The sequence below is a fragment of the Giraffa tippelskirchi genome, chromosome 13 (assembly GCF_054371585.1).
Source record: "Giraffa tippelskirchi isolate mGirTip1 chromosome 13, T2T-mGirTip1v1.2.pri, whole genome shotgun sequence".
Classification (NCBI taxonomy): domain Eukaryota; kingdom Metazoa; phylum Chordata; class Mammalia; order Artiodactyla; family Giraffidae; genus Giraffa; species Giraffa tippelskirchi.
The window spans coordinates 14,687,871-14,707,670 of record NC_137287.1 but is presented as its reverse complement, the minus strand read 5'-3'; the positions used below and the strand labels follow the sequence as shown (position 1 = coordinate 14,707,670).

The following is a 19,800-nucleotide window of genomic DNA, read 5'->3' as shown; positions in this document are numbered from 1 at the left end:
GTCTCCATCAGTTTATACTCCAAACAGCACCAATACGAGAATAGAATTTCCCTAAATCTTCTCCTGCACTCAATATTATCAAACTCAAATTCTTTTTTCTCTTTGCCAGTGTGGGAAGAACTAAATAAATGGTATCCTGGGACTTCCCTGGTGGTCCAGAGGTTAAGGCTCTGAGCTTTCAATACAAGGGATGCAGGTTTGATTCCTGGTTGGGGAGCTAAGATCCCATACTCCCTGCAACACTGCCAACCAGTAAAAACAACAATAACACCCCCCCCCAAATAAATAGTATCCCACTTATTTTATTTTTATTTTAATTTACATATTTCTCATTGCATGTGTTTATTGACCTTGTTTAGAACCTCCTGATTTCAGTGTAACCACACCTTAACTAGGTAGTGCTTTAGGACTGTAGAGTATTTTTGAATATATTATCTTATCTGATCCTCTTGGAGGGTTAGGGGTAACTGAAATTATGTCTATATCTTATTGGAGAAAACTGAGCTTCTCAACGATTCCTGATGGCAACTGATTGATAGGTCAGACCTGGAGCCTGTCTTTCTCTCCAAATCTTGGCCTTTTTTGACTTGGTATCCTATATAGTCCTCATTTAATCCTATATATATGTTAAATTAAATCCTATATATTTAATCCTATATAGTCCTTATTTAATCCTCATCATATAAAACATCTGAAGAAGACTTTGGGAGCTTGTGAAAGGTACTTTGAGATCCTTGGAAGGAAGGCGTGTAGGTAATGTGTAGGTGTGAAGGTAATCATAGCCAACCTAAATTGTTGCTACTGGTTTTCGGGCTTTTTTTATGAGAATAGAGTCTGAGCAAAGAATTTAACAAGGCTGGGTGGAGCTGGGGGTTTCAGGAAAGGACTCGAGAGCCAGGAAACCCCCTGTTCGATTGCCAAGGCTTGGCTGAATAGAGAGAAACAGTTCCCTCAGTGCAAATGTATGTTCTTTTCCTTCAAACCATCATGAAACACTGTGAATGAAAGAGATGTGATATAATGTCAAAGAGTTTTGAATGAAATGGGACATACTCATGATTTAAGTGAGAGACAACAAACAAAGCATTGTATCAAACTCGAGATCCACCATGGCTGTAACTGTAAGAAAAAAATTTCTCTGAAGACAAAAGCAGTGCTCACTTCTACTATATACACACTAAAATTGGAAGGATATGGAGAAGATTTTCATGGTCCCTGCCCAAGGATGATGAGCAAATTCATTGAGTTTCATATTTTTAAAGAAAATTTTAATTGGAGGAAACTTGCTTTACAATGCTCTGTTGGTTTCTGCCATCTAACAACGTGAATCAGCCATAAATCTACTTATGTCCTCTTCCTCTTGAGTCTCCCTCCCACCCCACCCAACCAGGTCATCACACCCTTTAGGTTGTTACAGAGCACCAGGTTGAGCTCCCTGTGTTATACAGCAACTTCCCAATGCAGGAAGCGTATTTAAATAATAAAAAAAAACCCACTTAAAATCTCCAAAAACAAACAAACAGACAAAAGTAACATCAAAACATGTCACCCATGGGATTCCCGGTGATTTAACTTCTCTTCTTTATATTTCTCTGCATCTTCCCATTTTTGTTGGTGAGCAGATGTCATCTAGATGTCCACAAGGTGAAAGGAAGAGGATGCAGAGCTGTCTCACGGGACCACATCCAGGTGCTCTGTTAGGTTAGGTTTTCTTTTCCAAACCAGTGGGGATACTGATGCTCAGAGAAGGTAACACAAGTAGGAAGGGGCAAAGCTGAGTCCGGCTAACTCACAGCTACTTTACGCCTAAAGGCCATGAAGTAAATTTTGTTTCTGGAAGGGATGTCCGCCAACGATAACTTGATGGTTTAAATGAGACAGCTTTGGCATTCATCCGTGACTCCCACATGGGAACATTATTCTCTTTTCAGTTGAGTTCAGTTGTTCAGTCATGTCTGACACTTTGCAAACCCTGCAACACACCAGGCTTCCCTGTCCATCACTAACTCCTGACCCTTGCTCAAACTCATGTCCATTGAGTCAGTGATGCCTTCCAATCATCTCATCCTCTGTTGTCCCCTTCTCCTCCTGCCTTCAATCTTTCCCAGCATCAGGGTCTTTTCCAATGAGTCAGTTCTTCACATCAGGTGGCCAAATTATTGGAGTTTCAGCTTCAGCATCAGTCCTTCCAATGAATGTTCAGGACTGATTTCCTTTGGGATGGACTGATTGGATCTCCTTGCAGTCCAAGGGACTCTCAAGAGTCTTCTCCAACACCACAGTTCAAAGGCATCAATTCTTTGATGCTCAGTTTTCTTTATAGTCCAACTCTCACACCCATACATGACTACTGGAAAAACCATAGCTTTGATTAGATGGACTATTGTTGGCAAAGTAATGTCTCTGCTTTTTAATATGCTCTCTAGGTTGGACATAGCTTTTCTTCCAAGGAGCAAGCATCTTTTAATTTCATGGCTGCAGTGATTTTGAAGCCCCCCAAAATAAAGTCTGTCACTGTTTCCATTGTTTCCCCACCTATTTGCCATGAAGTGATGGGACCAGATGCCATGATCTTAGTTTTCTGAATGTTGAGTTTTAAGCCAGCTTGGTCATTCTCTTCTTTCACTTTCATCAAGAGGCTCTTTAGTTCTTCTTTGATTTCTGCTATGTGGGTGGTATCATCTGCATATCTGAAATCATTGATATTTTTCCTGGCAATCTTGATTCCAGCTTGTGCTTCATCCAGCCAGGCATTTTGGATGATGTACTCTGCGTAGAAGTTAAATAAGCAGGGTGACAATATACAGCCTTGATGTACTCCTTTCCCGATTTGAAAGGAGTCTGTTGTTCCATGTCCGGTTTTAACTGTTGCTTCTTGACCTGCATACAAATTTCTCAAGAGGCAGGTCAGATGGTCTGGTATTCCCATCTCTTTCAGAATTTTCCACAGTTTGTTGTGATCCACACAGTCAAAGGCTTTGGCATAGTCAATAAAGCAGAAATAGATGTTTTCCTGGAACTCTCTTGCTCTTTCGATGATCCAACGGATGTTGGCAATTTGATCTCTGGTTCCTCCACCTTTTCTAAATCCAGCTTGAACATCTGGAAGTTCACTGTTCACGTACTGTTGAAACCTGGCTGGGAGAAGTTTGAGCATTGCTTTGCTAGCGTGTGAGATGAGTGCAATTGTGCGGTAGTTTGAGCATTCTTTGGCATTGCCTTTCTTTGGGATTGGAATGAAAACTGATCTTTTCCTGTCCTGCGGCCACTGCTGAATTTTCCAAATTTGCTGGCATATTGAGTGCAGCACTTTCACAGCATCATCTTTTAGGATTTTAAATAGGTCAACTGGAATTCCATCACCTCCACTAGTTCATAGTGATGCTTCTTAAGGCTCACTTGACTTTGCATTCCAGGATGTCTGGCTCTAGGTTAGTGATCACACCATTGTGGTTATCTGGGTCATGAAGATCTTTTCTGTATAGTTCTTCTGGGTATTCTTGCCACCTCTTCTTAATATCTTCTACTTCTGTTAGGTCCATACCATTTCTGTCCTTTATTGTGCCCATCTTTGCATGAAATATTCCCTTGGTATATCTAATTTTCTTGAAGAAATCTCTAGTCTTTCCCATTCTATTGTTTTCCTATATTTCTTTGCATTGATCACTGAGGAAGGCTTTCTTATCTCTCCTTGCTATTCTTTGGAACTCTGGATTCAAATGGGTATATCTTTCCTTTTTTCCTTTGCCTTTAGCTTCTCTTCTTTTCTCAGCTATTTGTAAGGCCTCCTCAGACAGCCATTTTGCTTTTTTGCATTTCTTTTTCTTGGGGATGATCTTGATCCCTGTCTCCTATACAATGTCACGAACCTCCATCCACAGTTCTTCAGGCACTCTGTCTATCAGATCTAACCCCTTGAATCTATTTGTCACTTCCACTGTATAATCGGAAGGGATTTGATTTAGGTCATACCTGAATGGTCTAGTGATTCCCCTACTTTCTTCAATATAAGTCTGAATTTGGCAATAAGAAGTTCATGATCTGAGCCACAGTCAGCTCCCGGTCTTGTTTTTGCTGACTCTACAGAGTTTCTCTATCTTTGGCTGCAAAGAATATAATTAAGCTGATTTCAGTTTTGACCATCTGGTGATGCCCATGTGTAGAGTCTTTTCTTGTGTTGTTGGAAGAGGGTGTTTGCTATGACCAGTGCGTTCTCTTGGCAAAACTCTATTAGCCTTTGCCCTGCCTCATTCCGTACCCCAAGGCCAAATTTGCCTGTTACTTCAGGTGTTTCTTGACTTCCTACTTTTGCATTCCAGTTCCCTATAATGAAGAGGACATCTTTCTTGGGTGTTAGTTCTAGAAGGTCTTGTAGGTCTCCACAGAACCGTTCAACTTCAGCTTCTTCAGCATTACTGGTCGGGGCATAGACTTGGATTACTGTGATATTGAATGGATTGCCTTGGAAACAATCTGTCGTTTTTGAGATTGCACCTAAGAACTGCATTTTGGACTCTTGTTGACTATGACGGATTCCTGCCCACAATAGTAGATATATTTGTCATCTGAGTTGAATTCGCCCATTCCAGTCTATTTTAGTTCACTGATTCCTGAAATGTTGATGTTTACTCTTGCCATCTCCTATTTGACCACTTCCAATTTACCTTGTTTCATGGACCTAACATTCCAGGTTCCTATGCAATATTGTTCTTTACAGCATTGGACTTTACTTCTATCGGCAGTCACATCCACAACTGGGTGTTGTTTTTGCTTTGGCTCCGTCTCTTCATTCTTCCTGAAGTTATTTCTCCACTCTTCTCCAGTAGCATTTTGGGCACCTACCGACCTGGGGAGTTCATCTTTCAGTGTCCTATCTTTTTGCCTTTTCACACTGTTCATGGGGTTCTGAAGGCAAGAATACTGAAGTGGTTTGCCATTCCCTTCTCCAATGGACCACATTTTGTCAGAACTCTCTGCCGTGACCCATCCGTCTTGGATGGCCCTACATGGCATGGCTCATAGTTTCATTGAGTTAGATAAGGCTGTGGTCCATATGAGCAGTTTGATTAGTTGGGGTATTGTTCTCTTTTCATTACCCCATCATTAGGGTATTGAATAGCCCATAATCTCTTTTCAATAGCCCATAATCCTGCTGATTCAGTCTAGGAGAAGGTCTGTATTTGAGACTCTTAGGTCCTTGGCACCTCTTGGACACTTACTTCTCTTTGTAACAGAGAAAGAGTTTATCTCAGGCTCAGACCCTACAATAAGCAGTCTCCCAGTCATTTCATTTTGTTTTGTATTCATTATATTTACTTTTACCATTACCTTCTATTTATAAGCAAGTGATAATGGTTTTTACTGATGGTTTTGACATAACATTAGCTTTAAAAATACACATATTGGCATTTTCCAATTTATGGACCAGGGACCTCAGCAGGGCTGAGGGGCATGGATCTATCACAAGGGATCCAATATTCAAATGTATACCGAACATTGTTTGTAGACTAAATAAATCACCTGTACAAGGACACAAGGACTTTTTTTTTCAAATGATGTGGCTTATAAAATGCACATTCAAAAAAAATAAAAAATAAAATTCAGTTTCATTAAAAAAAAGTACATGTATGGGTTACAGCATAGGAAATATAGCCAATATTTTATAATAACTACAAATGGAGTATAATCTTCAAAAGTTATACACCTGAAACTTATATGATATTGTACATCAACTGTACCTAAATAAAAGTTTGAAAAATACATGTATTAAACACACACACACACATGCACAGTCCTGGGTTATCTCAGGCAATACATACAAGAAATTTGTCCTGTGGCTCTGGGAGGCTGGGGGCAGGACTGGGAGAGAAACTTCACTGTGTATGTTATCATACCTTTTGATATATACCTATATAGAAATATATTATCTATTAAAAATAATTTTTATTTTTAAAATAGAAACTCTCAGGGGAAAAGGGAAAGTTAAGTGGAAAAGAGAGTCTATGAAAACATGTTAAGTAAATACTACAGGTGGCAATATGACAGATATGAATTCGGCCTGTGGCTTTTGGCAGAAATTGTGAAGATGGTATGTGAATGAGAGAAATCTGGGAAACAGTCCTTGAAAGATCTGAGGTATTTTGGCAAGCTCTCTTTCAAGTGGAGGAGACGCTGTGTGAGGAGGCCATGTTTATGGTGATGACCAAGTGTCAGGGGGTTGTCTCCTCTTTGGGTCTCAGTTTCCTCATTTGTAGTGGGAAGCGACTGTTCTAGAAAATTCTCTGAGATCCCACGGTCTTAATTTCGGTTCCCCTGGAAGCAGATCTAAGACAAAAATCCCAGTGAAAGTAGCTTAATTAGGAGGTGCAGGACGCGCCCCCTCCTCCGCCCCGCCTCCCAGGGGGGCGTGGGGAAGTGAGGGAAGGAAGATGGGATCTGAAGCAGGACGGCACTGTGGTGAGTGGAGCTTCAACGGTGAGAAACACTTGCCTCTCCCCACCTGAGGGGGAAGATTCAGCCGCTAGACATGACGTGTGTGTGTGTGTGTGTGTGTGTGTGTGCGCACACGCTTGCGATTGTGTATTGCTCAACCAACATTTTATTATTGAAATATAATTGCTTTACAATGTTGTGTTAGCATCTGCTGTACAACGAAGTGAAAGGCAAGGTCACATTCTGAGGTTTCAGAGAAAGCCCTCAGGCAGGAAGAAACAGCTGGGGTGGTGGGGAGTTCTGAGCACAGAGGTGTGTGAGGTTTGAGGGGCCAGCCCATGCCAGTTACACCCTCTGACTCTGACTGGCTCAGAGTCTCTGTGTCCTACTTTTTGCAACCCCATGGACAGCAGCATGCCAGGTCTCCCTGTCCATCACCAACTTCTGGAGTTTACTCAAACTCATGTCCATTGTGTCGGTGATGCCGTCCAACCATCTCATCCTCTGTCATCCCCTTCTCCTCCCGCCTTCAATCTTTCCCAGCATCAGGGTCTTTTCGAAAGAGGCAGTTCTTCCCATCAGGTGGCCAAAGTATTGGAGTTTCAGCTTCAGCATCAGTCCTTCTAATGAATATTCAGGACTGATTTCCTTTAGGATGGACTGGTTGAATCTCCTTGCAGTCCAAGGGACTCTTAAGAGTCGTCTCCAACACCACAGTTCAAAAGCATCAATTCTTCAGTGCTCAGCTTTGTTTATAGTCCAACTCTCACATCCATACATGACTACTGGAAAAACCATAGCCTTGACTAGATGGACCTTTGTTGGCAAAGTAATGTCTCTGCTTTTTAATATGCTGTCTAGGTTGGTCATAACTTTCCTTCCAAGGAGTAAGTGTCTTTTAATTTCATGGCTGCAGTCACCATCTGCAGTGATTTGGGAGCCCCCAAAAATAAAGTCTGACACTGTTTCCACTGTTTCCCCATCTATTTTCCATGAAGTGATGGGACCAGATGCCATGATCTTCATTTTCTTAATGTTGAGTTTTAACCCAACTTTTTCACTCTCCTCTTTCACTTTCATCAAGGGGCTCTTTAGTTCTTTGATTTCTGCCATAAGGGTGGTGTCATCTGCATATCTGAGGTTATTGACATTTCTCCCGGCAATCTTGATTCCAGCCTGTGCTTCCTCCAGCCCAGCGTTTCTCATGATGTACTCTGCATATAAGTCAAATAAGCAGGGTGACAATATACAGCCTTGACGTACTCCTTTTCCTATTTGGAATCAGTCTGTTGTTCCATGTTCAGTTCTAACTGTTGCTTCTTGACCTGCATACAGATTTCTCAAGAGACAGGTCAGGTGGTCTGGTATTCCCATCTCTTTCAGAATTTTCCACAGTTTGTTGTGATCCACACAGTCAAAGGCTTTGGCATAGTCAATAAAGCAGAAATAGATGTTTTCCTGGAACTCTCTTGCTCTTTCGATGATCCAACGGATATTGGCAATTTGATCTCTGGTTCCTCCACCTTTTCCAAATCCAGCTTGAACATCTGGAAGTTCATGGTTCACGTACTGTTGAGCCTGGCTTGGAGAATTTTGAGCATTACTTAATTAGTGTGTGAGATGAATGCAACTGTGCATAGTTTGAGCATTCTTTGGCATTGCCTTTCTTTGGGATTGGAATGAAAACTGACCTTTTCCTGTCCTGCGGCCACTGCTGAATTTTCCAAATTTGCTGGCATATTGAGTGCAGCACTTTCACAGCATCATCTTTTAGGATTTTAAATAGGTCAACTGGAATTCCATCACCTCCACTAGCTTTGTTCATAGTGATGCTTCCTAAGGCTCACTTGACTTCACATTCCAGGACGTCTGGCTCTGGGTGAGTGATCATACCATTGTGGTTATCTGGGTCATGAAGATCTTTTCTGTATAGTTCTTCTGGGTATTCTTGCCACCTCTTCTTAATATCTTCTATTTCTGTTAGGTCCATACCATTTCTGTCCTTTATTGTGCCCATCTTTGCATGAAATATTCCCTTGGTATATCTAATTTTCTTGAAGAAATCTCTAGTCTTTCCCATTCTATTGTTTTTCCTATATTTCTTTGCATTGATCACTGAGGAAGGCTTTCTTATCTCTCCTTGCTATTCTTTGGAACTCTGGATTCAAATGGGTATATCTTTCCTTTTTTCCTTTGCCCTTTTTTTTTTTTTATAAATTTATTTATTTTAGTTGGGGGCTAATTACTTTACAATATTGTAATAGTTTTTGCCATACATTGACATGAATCAGCCATGGGTTTACATGTGTTCCCCTTCCTGGACCCCCCACCCACCTCCCTCCCCATCCCATCCCTCTGGGTCATCCCATTGCCCCGGCCCTGAGCCCTTGTCTCATGCATCGAACATGGAATGGTGTTCTGTTTCACATATGATAATATACATGTTTCAATGCTATTCTCCCAGAACGTCCCACCCTCACCTTCTCCCTCAGAGTCCATAAAATTGTTCTATGCATCTGTGTCTCTTATTCTGTCTCGCATATAGGGTTATCGTTACCATCTTTCAAATTCCATATATATGCCTTTAGCTTCTCTTCTTTTCTCAGCTATTTGTAAGGCCTCCTCAGACAGCCATTTTGCTTTTTTGCATTTCTTTTTCTTGGGGATGGTCTTGATCCCTGTCTCCTATACAATGTCACGAACCTCCATCCACAGTTCTTCAGGCACTCTGTCTATCAGATCTAACCCTTTGAATCTATTTGTCATTTCCACTGTATAATCGGAAGGGATTTGATTTAGATCATACCTGAATGGTCTAGTGGTTTTCCCTACTTTCTTCAATATAAGTCTGAATTTGGCAATAAGCAGTTCATGATCTGAGCCAGTCAGCTCCCAATCTTGTTTTTGCTGAGTGTAAAGAGCTTCTCCATCTTTGGCTGCAAAGAATATAATTAAGCTGATTTCAGTTTTGACCATCTGGTGATGCCCATGTGTAGAGTCTTTCCTTGTGTTGTTGGAAGAGGGTGTTTGCTATGACCAGTGCGTTCTCCTGGCAGAACTCTGTTAGCCTTTGCCCTGCCTCATTCTGTACTCCAAGGCCAAATTTGCCTGTTACTTCAGGTGTTTCTTGACTTCCTACTTTTGCATTCCAGTCCGCTACAATGAAGAGGACATCTTTCTTGGGTGTTAGTTCTAGAAGGTTTTGTAGGTCTTCATAGAACCGTTCAGCTTCTTCAGCATTACTGGTCGGGGCATAGACTTGAAGTACTGTGATACTGAATGGTTTGCCTTTGAAACGAACAGAGATCATTCCGTCATTTTTGAGATTGTATCCAAGTACTGCATTTCGAACTCTTTGGTTGACTACGATATCCTTATACCACAGCAAAGAGTAGCCCCTGCTTGCTGCAATTAAAGTCCACACGCAGCAGCAAAGACCCAGTCAGCCATAAATAAATAAATAAAAATTAAGAAAAAATTGAGCACCTGTGAAACTGGCATCTAACCCAACACAGCTTATTTCTAAGATCTTCCTCACAGAGGCTTCTCCCCTGTCCCAGCCCCTGCCTGCCTCTCAGAGGGGACCATTAGCCTGGATTTGTGTTTTCATTTTCCTTGCTCTTGTTTCTTTTAATGATCACACATGTCTTTAGTTTCATTTTACTGGGCTTCTGAAATGTATAAAAGAAGCATGAAAATATTTTGTTTTCTGAGACTGCCTTGTTCATTAAAAATTTTATTGTTATGGAAATTTCAAACCGACAAAACAGAGCGAAGGAAAATAACATGGATCTCTATGTACCCATCAACCACCTTCAGCCATTAACAAGATTCTGCCGCAGTTGCTTCATCTATCATGTTTTTCTTTCTCTTTTCCTGTGAATCTTAGTCATCTTATCATTTCATCAAAGCCCTTCCTACTGCTGATATAAATTTGCAGAGCATGTGTTAAACAGCCACCTTGTCATATTAGGAGACATAAATTTGTAAATGTAATTGAAATAAAGACTACAATTCAGATGTCAAAAAAATTTACACTTAATCACTTGTACATACTTTAATACTCATTTCTAAAAGCTGTTGACATTTCCTAGCATAACCATATCACCATTATCGCACCTAACAAAATCAACAAGCATTCCTTAGCACCATGTAATGCCAGTGACCTGCTAATTTGACTTAACATTTTTTGCTAGGATTCATCTAGGGTGTTGCACTGACTGTAAAATGTTCTATTTACCCATTCTCTTATTGTTGAGCATTGACTCATTTCCAGTTTTCAGTCATTATGAACAGGATGGATGTGAATATTCTAGTGTGTGTCTCTTGGCACATATGTGCTAAATGTGTTTTGCCAAATACCTAAAAGTGAAATTGCTGGGGAAGTTATGCAGTGTTTAAAACCTGGGTTCTCCGGTTTTCATGCTAACCAGTAGTATATTGGAGACTCCATGGATCTACAACCTGTCTAGTACTTGAATGTCTGTACTGGGTTGTAAAGTAAAATTCAGTTGTTTTTTTTTACTGTGGTGACATTCAGAAAAGTTTAAAGAACTTTGGGGTAAAGAGTCAAATTTTGTTACAAAAAACCTGTCATTCCTCATCTTCCTCCCCTTCCCCTGGCTTGCATTTGCTTTTGTTAATTTTGGTATTTATCTTCATAACTCTAAGTAATATGCCTATAATGACACTTCTTAATTTTTGTGTGCTTAGTCACTCACTCGTGTCCGACTCTTTGTGACTCCATGGACTGTAGCCCATCACGCTCCTCTGTCCATGGGGATTCTCCACAAGAACACTGGAGTGGGCTGCCATGCCCTCCTCCAGGAGATCTTCCCAACCCAGGGATGGAACCCAGGTCTGTCACGTTGCAGGCAGATTCTTTACTATCTGAGCCACTAGGGAAGCCCATGAATACTGGAGTGGGTAGCCCATCCCTTCTCCAGGGGATCTTCCAGACCCAGGAATCAAACCGGGGTCTCCTGCATTACAGACAGGTTCTTAATTTTTAGGCATTATTTATTGGGTCTTTCTGGGGCTTCCCTGGTGGCTCAGATGGTAAAGAATCTGCCTGCAATGCAGGAGATGTGGGTTCAATCCCTGGGGTTGCAAAGAGTTGGACATGACTGAGCAACTCACATTTTAACTTTCATTGGGTCTTTCTACAATGGAAGATGATTTTTTCATCACTTTCTCTTTCTTACATCTTCGTGATACATGCTCAGTCATTCAGTTTTGTCTGACTCTTCGATCCCATGCACTGTCGGCTGCCAGGCTCCTCTGTCCATGAAATTCTCCAGGCAAGAAGACTGGAGTGGGTAGCCATTCCCTTCTCCAGAGGATCTTCCTGACCCTGAACCCAAGTCTCCTGTATCGTAGGCAGATTCTTTACCTCTGAGCCACCTGGGAAACCTTCCCAATATAGTTAAATCTTTATTTTTAAAATTTTGTTTACCTGTTTGGTTGCCCTGTGCTGGCATGTGGGATCTTAGTTCCCCAGCCTGGGATGAAACCCGGGCCTGCTGCATTGGGAGCACCAAGGAACCACTGGACCACCAGGGAAGTCCCATTAAGTCTTTGCTGCTAAGTCGCTTCAGTTGTGTCCGACTCTGTGCAACCGCATAGATAGGATTCTCCAGACAAAAATACTGGAGTGGGGTGCCATTGCCTTCTCCAGTGCATGAAAGTGAAAAGTGAAAGTGAAGTCACTCAGTCGTGTCCGACTCTTAGCGACCCCATCGACTTCAGACCACCAGGCTCCTCCGTCCATGGGATTTTCCAGGCAAGAGTACTGGAGTGGGTTGCCATTGCCTTCTAGAAGACTTTAACTTCCACCCTCTGTAATCTGAACAGGGCCCGTGAGGGGGCATGCAGCCCCAGGGGCTGTCTCTCCAGGGATGCCACCAGCAGCGAAGAAGAGGCTCTCATAACTGGGTGGAGGCAAGGGGGGCTGGGCCCCAAGCAGGGCATCCCCCGAGGCACTGCACTCCAGGTCTTCCTCCACAGGGGACGCAGGTGGCATTAAGTCTTTAGTTTTTGATTAAATCAATATTCTGGCTTTATAGTATGATGACTATGTATATGCTATTCATGGCCAAGTTACCTAATGTATTTTGGTTTCTTTTTCTCTCTTGTATAGCGTTTTGTTTTCTTGATAATAAATACTTTTCTTTTCCTTGGTTCTGTTAGAGGTTATCCCTAATCCAGTCACCAGCCTCTGCCAGGTGTGTAAAAATCTTCTCTACGTACATACAGACACTCTAGGGGTTCCAACCAGTGTGTATCTGTCCATCTTATCTCCTATCACTCTGCCTTCTGCGGCCCCACTCCCCGAGACCATCACCCCTCCCTCTTCCTGGTGTGGCAACCACACCAGTTTCTTTGTTTTTCAGTTTTGATCTTACTCTTCAAGCTGCAGAAGGTTGGTTTTCACATGCCCCACACCTCTGCAATGAATGGCCTTCTCCTGTTTGTGTTGCTAAACCCAGTGTGGACATTCTTCTGTTCTCATCTCTATGTCTCAGCAGCATTTCACGTGGCAGACAGCTGGCTTCCTTGAAGCAGTTTCCTCACTCTTGCTGACCATCTGTCTCTGCCTTGGCTTTTGTTCTTCCTGAAGCAGATCCTGAGACAAAGACTTCAAGTATAAGGAGGGAGGTTCAGGTATCACTGATAGAAGGGTGGGGAGGAAAGGTGGCCAATAGAGTGTATTTACAATTTTCATTTAATTTTACTTTCCTTTTTATTTTATTTTTGATTTCTATTTTTGTTTTGGCCACTCTCTGAGCAGAATCTTAGTTCCCCAACCTGGGATGGAACCGTGGCCTCCTTCAGTGAAAGCATGGAGTTCTAACCACTGGACCGCCAGGGAATTTCCATTTTATTTTGATTAACTTCATTTTGTTTATTGATGTATATTTGATTTACAATATTTTGTTCATTTCAGATGTATAACATAGAGATTCAACATTTTTATAGATTATACTCCATTTATAGTCATTATAAAATATTATTTTATTGGCTATTTTCCCTGTGCTGTACAATATGTCCTTGTAGCTTATTTACTTTGTACATAGTAGTTTATATAATTTATTCTGCTTTCTCCCCTATCCCCTACTTTGCCCGTTCCCCCTTTCCTCTCCCCAGTGGTAACCACTAGTTTATTCTCCATATCTGTTGTTGTAGAATCTGGAGCTGCAAAACACTCCTTAGAGGACACTCAAGACAGTGGAATACAGTTTATTATGCTAGCAGGTCCAAGGGGAATTGGTTCCCAGCAGGATCCTGATGATTTTGGAGGACTTGGTTTTATACCCTCTGCCACATGACTGGTTACACGTTAGTAATTAGTTTTATAACATGCAGGTGCGGAAGAATTAACAATTACAACTTTCAGGTTCAGGTGATATCCTTAGTCTAACTGACTGAGACAAACTGACCTGTACTTCCAATCTTTGTATGCCATCTGTGAGGAGAGGGTTTCCTGGTTTTTCTTTAACGATGGTTAACAGGGTTCAGGTCCAGTTCACATTCTTTGTTAAGATGGCTGACAGTCTTCAAGATGGAACCCCTCTTGCCCTCCTCCCAGCAACCCTAACACTGTGAGTCTATTTCTATTTTTTGTCCATGATTTTGTTTTATTTTTTAGATTCCAGAAAGGGTATGTTGTTGTTTTTTTTCATTTCCCCCCAGTTTTATTGAGGTATAATTGATAAATAAAAATTGTATATGTTTACAGGGTTCAATGTGATGTTTTGATATATGTATACACTGTGAAATGATAACTATAATTAAGCAGAGCATGAAATGATTACATATCATCACTGACTCAATAGACACAAATTTGAGCAAACTTTGGGAGACAGTGAAGGACAGGGAAACCTGGCATGCTGCAGTCCAGGTTGCAGGTTGCAGAATTGGACATGACTTAACATCTAAACAACAACAACAATTATTAAGTCAGTCAACTTGGGGAGTGACTGGATCTTAATCCAGAGGGAAAACTCTGGGAAACAATAAAAAACACACACCTCAGAACAATTCCACCTTAGGTGTAAGGGAGCTCGGGTATTTTTTTCTTTTTAAATTAAACTTAAAGTTGTCTTTTTTGTGTGTGTTTATTTATTTAGAAGAACGATTAAAAAAAAAAGATCTTAGTGACCCAGATAACCATGATGGGTGTGAAGTCAAGTGGGCCTTAGGAAGCATTACTATGAACAAAGCTTGTGGAGGTGACAGAATTCCACCTGGGCTATTTAAAATCCTAAAAGATTATGTTGTTAAAGTGTTGCACTTGATATGTCAACAAATTTGGAAACCACCCAAAGGTCACAAGACTGGAAAAGGTCATTTTTCATTTCAGTCCCAGAGAAAGGCAATGTCAAAGAATGTTCAAACTACCGTTCAATTGCTCTCATCTCACACGCTAGTGAAGTAATGCTTAAAATTCTCCAAGCCAGGCTTCAGCAATACGTGAACTGTGAACTTCCAGATGTTCAAGCTGGATTTAGAAAAGGCAGAGGAACCAGAGATCAAATTGCCAACATCCAATGGATCATTGTAAAAGCAAGAGAGTACCAGAAAAACATCTATTTCTGCTTTATTGACTATGTCAAAGCCTTTGACTGTGTGGATCACAACAAACTGGAAAATTCTGAAAGAGATGGGAATACCAGACCACCTGACCTGCCTCTTAAGAAACCTGTATGCAGGTCAAGAAGCAACAGTTAGAACTGGACATGGAACAACAGACTGGTTCCAAATAGGAAAAGGAGTACGTCAAGGCTGTATATTGTCACCCTGCTTATTTGACTTATATGCAGAGTACATCATGAGAAACTCTGGGCTGCAGGAAGCACAGGCTGGAATCAAGATTGCCGGGAGAAATATCAATAACCTCAGATATGCAGATGACACCACCCTTACGGCAGAAAGTGAAGAAGAACTAAAGAGCCTCTTGATGAAAGTGAAAGAAGAGAGTGAAAAACTTGGCTTAAAGCTCAACATTCAGAAAACTAAGATCATGGCATCCGGTCCCATCACTTCATGGCAGATAGATGGGGAAACAGTGGAAACAGTGTCAGACTTTATTTTTGGGGGCTCCAAAATCACTGCTGATGGTGATTGCAGCCATGAAATTAAAAGACGCTTACTCCTTGGAAGGAAAGTTATGACCAACTTATATGTAGAGTATGCCAAATGCCAAGCTGGATGAATCACAATCTGGAATCAAGATTGCTGGAAGAAATATAAGCAACCTCAGATATATAGATGCTACTGCTGCTGCTGCTGCTGCTGCTAAGTCGCTTCAGTTGTGTCCGACTCTGTGCGACCCCATAGATGGCAGCCCACCAGGCTCCACCATCCCTGGGATTCTCCAGGCAAGAATACTGGAGTGGGTTGCCATTTCCTTCTCCAGTGCATGAATGGGTGGTACCACCTTAATGGCAGAAAGTGAAGAGGAACTAAAGAGCCTCTTGATGAAGGTGAAACAGGAGAGTGAAAAAGCTGGCTTAAAACTCAACATTCAAAAAACAAAGATCATGGCATCGGATCCCATCACTTCATGGCAAATAGATGGGGAAAAAATGGAAATGGTGACAGATTTTATTTTCTTGGGCTCCAAAATCACTGCAGATGGTGACTGCAGCCATAAGATTAAAAGATGCTTGCTCCTTGGAAGAAAAGCTATAACAAATGTAGACAGAATATTAAAAAGCAAAGACATCACTTTGCCAATAAAAGTCCATTAAGTCAAAGCTATGGTTTTTCCAGTAGTTACGTATAGATGTGAGAGCTGAACCCTAAAGAAGGCTGAACGTCAAAGAGTTGCCGTTTTTGCATTACAGTGCTGGAGAAGACTCTTGAGAATCCCTTGGACAGCAAGGGCATCAAACCAGTAAATCCTTAAGAAAATCAACCGTGAATATTCACTGGAAGGACTGGTGCTGAAGCTGAAGCTCCAATACTTTGGCCTCCTGATGCGAAGTGCCCATGCATTGGAAAAGACACTGATGCTGGGAAAGATTGAGGGCAGGAGGAGAAGGAGGTGACAGAGGATGAGATGGTTGATGACATCCCTGACTCAACGGACATGAGTTTGAGCAAACTTTGGGAGATAGTGAAGGACAGGGAAGTCTGTCTTGCTTCAGTCCATGGGGTCACAAAGAGTCAGACACAACTTAGTGACTGAACAACAACTATTTTTGGCTGTGCTGGGTCTTCGCTGTTTTTCTCTAGTTGCTGTCAGTGAGGTCTACTCTTCCTTTGGGTGCTCCGGCTTCTCAATGCGGTGGTTTCTCTTGTTGCAGAGCACAGGGTCTACATTGCGGGGGCTTCAGTAGTTGTGGCTCCCCGGGCTCTAGAGCATAGGCTCAACAGTTGTGGCACATGAGCTTAGTTGCTCTGTGACGTGTGGATCTTCCCAGACCGACAGTTGAATCTGTGTCTTCTGCACTGGCAGGCAGATTCTTTATCGCTGAGCCACCAGGGAAGCCCCGGAGCTGGGGTATTGATACACCAAAGGTCTGCAGGTGTTAAGCTCTGAGGATTTTGAGGGCAGTGTGCTGAAAGTGTCTGCTACATTTGCCAAATAGAATGTAAGGCCCATGAGGGCAGGGATTTTGGCGTGTTTTGCTTATTTCTACATCCTCAAGGCCTGGCACACAACCATTGCTTGATATATAGTATCTTGATGACTAAACGAATGAGTGAAGAATTCGTGAATTCAATCGTAAGGATTCAGGAAAAAACCAAGCAAACTACAGTAGTAGATACTGCAAGAGTGAAATGCTTCAGATAAACACACCTCACTTCTTTGTGACCCCATGGACTGTAGCCTGCCAGGATCCTCTGTCCATGGGGATTCCTCAAGCAAGAATACTGGAGTGGGTTGCCATGCCCTCCTCCAGGGGATCTTCCCAACCCAGGGCTTGAACCCAGGTCTCCTCAATTGTGGGCAGATTCTTTACTGTCTGAGCCACCAGGTAAGCCCAATATATAGTATTTTGATAACTAAATGAATGAGTGAAGAATTCATGAATTCAATCATAAAGATCCAGCAAAAAACCAAGCAAACCACAAGAGTAGATACTGCAGAAGTGAAATGCTTCATGGAAAATAAAAAGCAAGGAATACTGTGATAGTAGTAAAGAGAAACTTGAGAACAAGTCAGTTTAGCAAAATCATGAAATTCAAATGGAATGACACACATACTTAGTGAAGTAAGTCAGACAGAGGAGGAGAAATATCATATGAAATCCCCTATAGGTGGAATCTAGAAAGAAATGATACAAATGAACTTACAAAATAGAAAGAATCACAGACTTAGAAAACGAACTTATGGTTGCAGAGGGTTAGGGATAGTTAGGGACTTTGGGAAGGTTATCTACACACATTGCTATATTTAAAATGGATAATCAACAAAGACCTGTTGTATAGCACATGGAACTGTGCTCAATGTTATGTGCCAGCTTGGATGGAAAGGGGTATAGGGGAGAATGGTCACATGTATTTGTATGGCTGAGTCCCTTCGCTGTTCACCTGAAACTATCACAACATTGTTAATCATCTATACCCCAATACAAAATGCTTTTGATGTTAAAAAAGATTTTTTAAAAAAGTAAAAAAAAAAAAAATGAAATGACACAAAATCGCTGGATCCTTAATAATGGCACTAAGCTGCTGCATACCTGGCTTTGGAGACCCCCCTCTGCTTTTGTTCTGTGTGGCAACTCACTCCAGTATTCTTGCTGAAAAATATCCTTTGGAGAGAGGAGACTGGAGGGCTGCAGTTCATGGGGTCTCAAAGAGTTGGACATAACTGAGTGACTAAGCAGGATACATTGACTATTGCTTGAGTTGGAATGTCTCTTAATTTGTACCCCAAAGCATTCCAATGGATATAAGCCCTGCTGTAAAAACTTGGTGCATAACTTATGGGTTTCTCAGTTTCTTCATCTGAAAGATGGGGATAATAATATCTTCTTCACAGGATTTCTATTAAGACTGGATAGTTAACACATCCCAAGCACTTAGAACTGTGCCTGGGACAGAGTAAATACTCACATAATGTCAATTGCTGTTACTGTTTTATTATTATTACTTTAAAATATAGTATGTTATTATATTGTGTGTTTACTATTTGTTCTAAGTTTTTCCATTTTTCAGTTTTCAAAATTAGGCATTTTTTAGTTGTTTTTTTTTTTTTTTAATATTTTCTACTTTTTACCTTAATGTAGCATGATCAGAGAATATGGTAGTGTCACGTCTAACTTTTTTTTTTTTGGCCGTGCCGCACAGCTTGTAGAATCTTAGTTCCCTAACTAGGGATTGAAGCCAGGCTGGGCAATAAAAATGCTGAGTCTTCACTGGAGAAGGAAATGGCAACCCACTCCAGTATTCTTGCCTGGAGAATCCCAGGGACGGCAGAGCCTGGTGGGCTGCCGTCTATGGGGTCGCACAGAGTCGGACACGACTGAAGCGACTGAGCACAGGATTATGCATGTCGATAATTACCTTGAATGTAAATGGATTAAATGCACAATCAAAAGACATAGACTGGCTGAGCAGATGAAAACATATGCACATATGCACTTCCGCTTACCACATCACTCTGCTTGACCCCCCCAAAATTGTATGTAATTATCTTATACTGTTAGGTTAATCATGTTCCCATTATAGCTTGTGATTGTAATTTTCAAAAAAAAAAAAAAAAAAATGCTGAGTCTTAACCACTGACTAGATCACCAGGGAACTCCCCATTTCTGCCCTTGCGTGGCATAAAATTGGAATAGTTTTTTCACAATGTGCTTTAGTGCTTAAAAAAAACTATATCCTATTTCTGAAAGTTAATCCTCCACGTAGATCTATTATTGCTACCTTATCGGTTGTCTTGTTTCAGATTAATCACTTAAATCTTATATTTAGACCTCAATCTGAGTTTGTTTTCCATTTCTACTTTCTAAATGTTGCCAAGATCCACCTTTCCATCCTATGTTCTAACTGGACATGATTCTAGCATTTTCTCAAATTCCAGTTTGCTTCTAGACTCGGTGTTTTACCTCCTAAATAACCTTCATTATCCAAGATTCTGGAAAAAGACCCCCAGCCCCTGGCTTTTCTATCCCCACTGGTGGGCCCCCCTTCCAATCCCACTTCCTCTTGCTCTGTCTGTGAGCAGGAAGTGTCTGAAACCAGATGTTCCTCTTTTGTAGGTGCTGTCAAGATCCAGCCTCCTTCCCTCCTCTGACCATGGCCCTGACACTCAGCTTTTGACCACGCGATTGCTCCAGTTTTCTGTTGCAATGGTTCTTACTCTTTTCTATCTGCAGAGTAATTATTTGAGAGTAAAATCCACTATGAAACCAC

The 19,800-nt window shown here is 41.4% G+C and overlaps 1 protein-coding gene and 1 non-coding gene across 3 annotated transcripts in view; both read left to right on the top strand.

The window, feature by feature from the left end:
• Positions 1-1,153: 1,153 nt before the first annotated feature.
• LOC145533573 (U6 spliceosomal RNA) lies at positions 1,154-1,258 on the top strand. Its single transcript, XR_014074171.1, has one exon. It is a non-coding gene; the product is annotated as a U6 spliceosomal RNA (small nuclear RNA).
• A 4,609-nt stretch (positions 1,259-5,867) lies between these two features.
• Positions 5,868-19,800, top strand: part of ITGAM (integrin subunit alpha M) — a 72,710-nt gene continuing 58,777 nt past the window's right edge. The window contains exon 1 of one of the 2 annotated variants that reach the window (XM_081558193.1): positions 5,868-5,880. Coding sequence is in view for 1 of the 2 variants with exons in the window: in XM_081558192.1 (XP_081414318.1) it covers positions 6,429-6,456 (28 nt within the window). In the remaining variant the exon portion in view is untranslated. Of the gene's footprint in view, positions 5,881-6,422; positions 6,457-19,800 lie in introns of those variants that run through there. The other variant, XM_081558192.1, reaches the window with a different exon arrangement.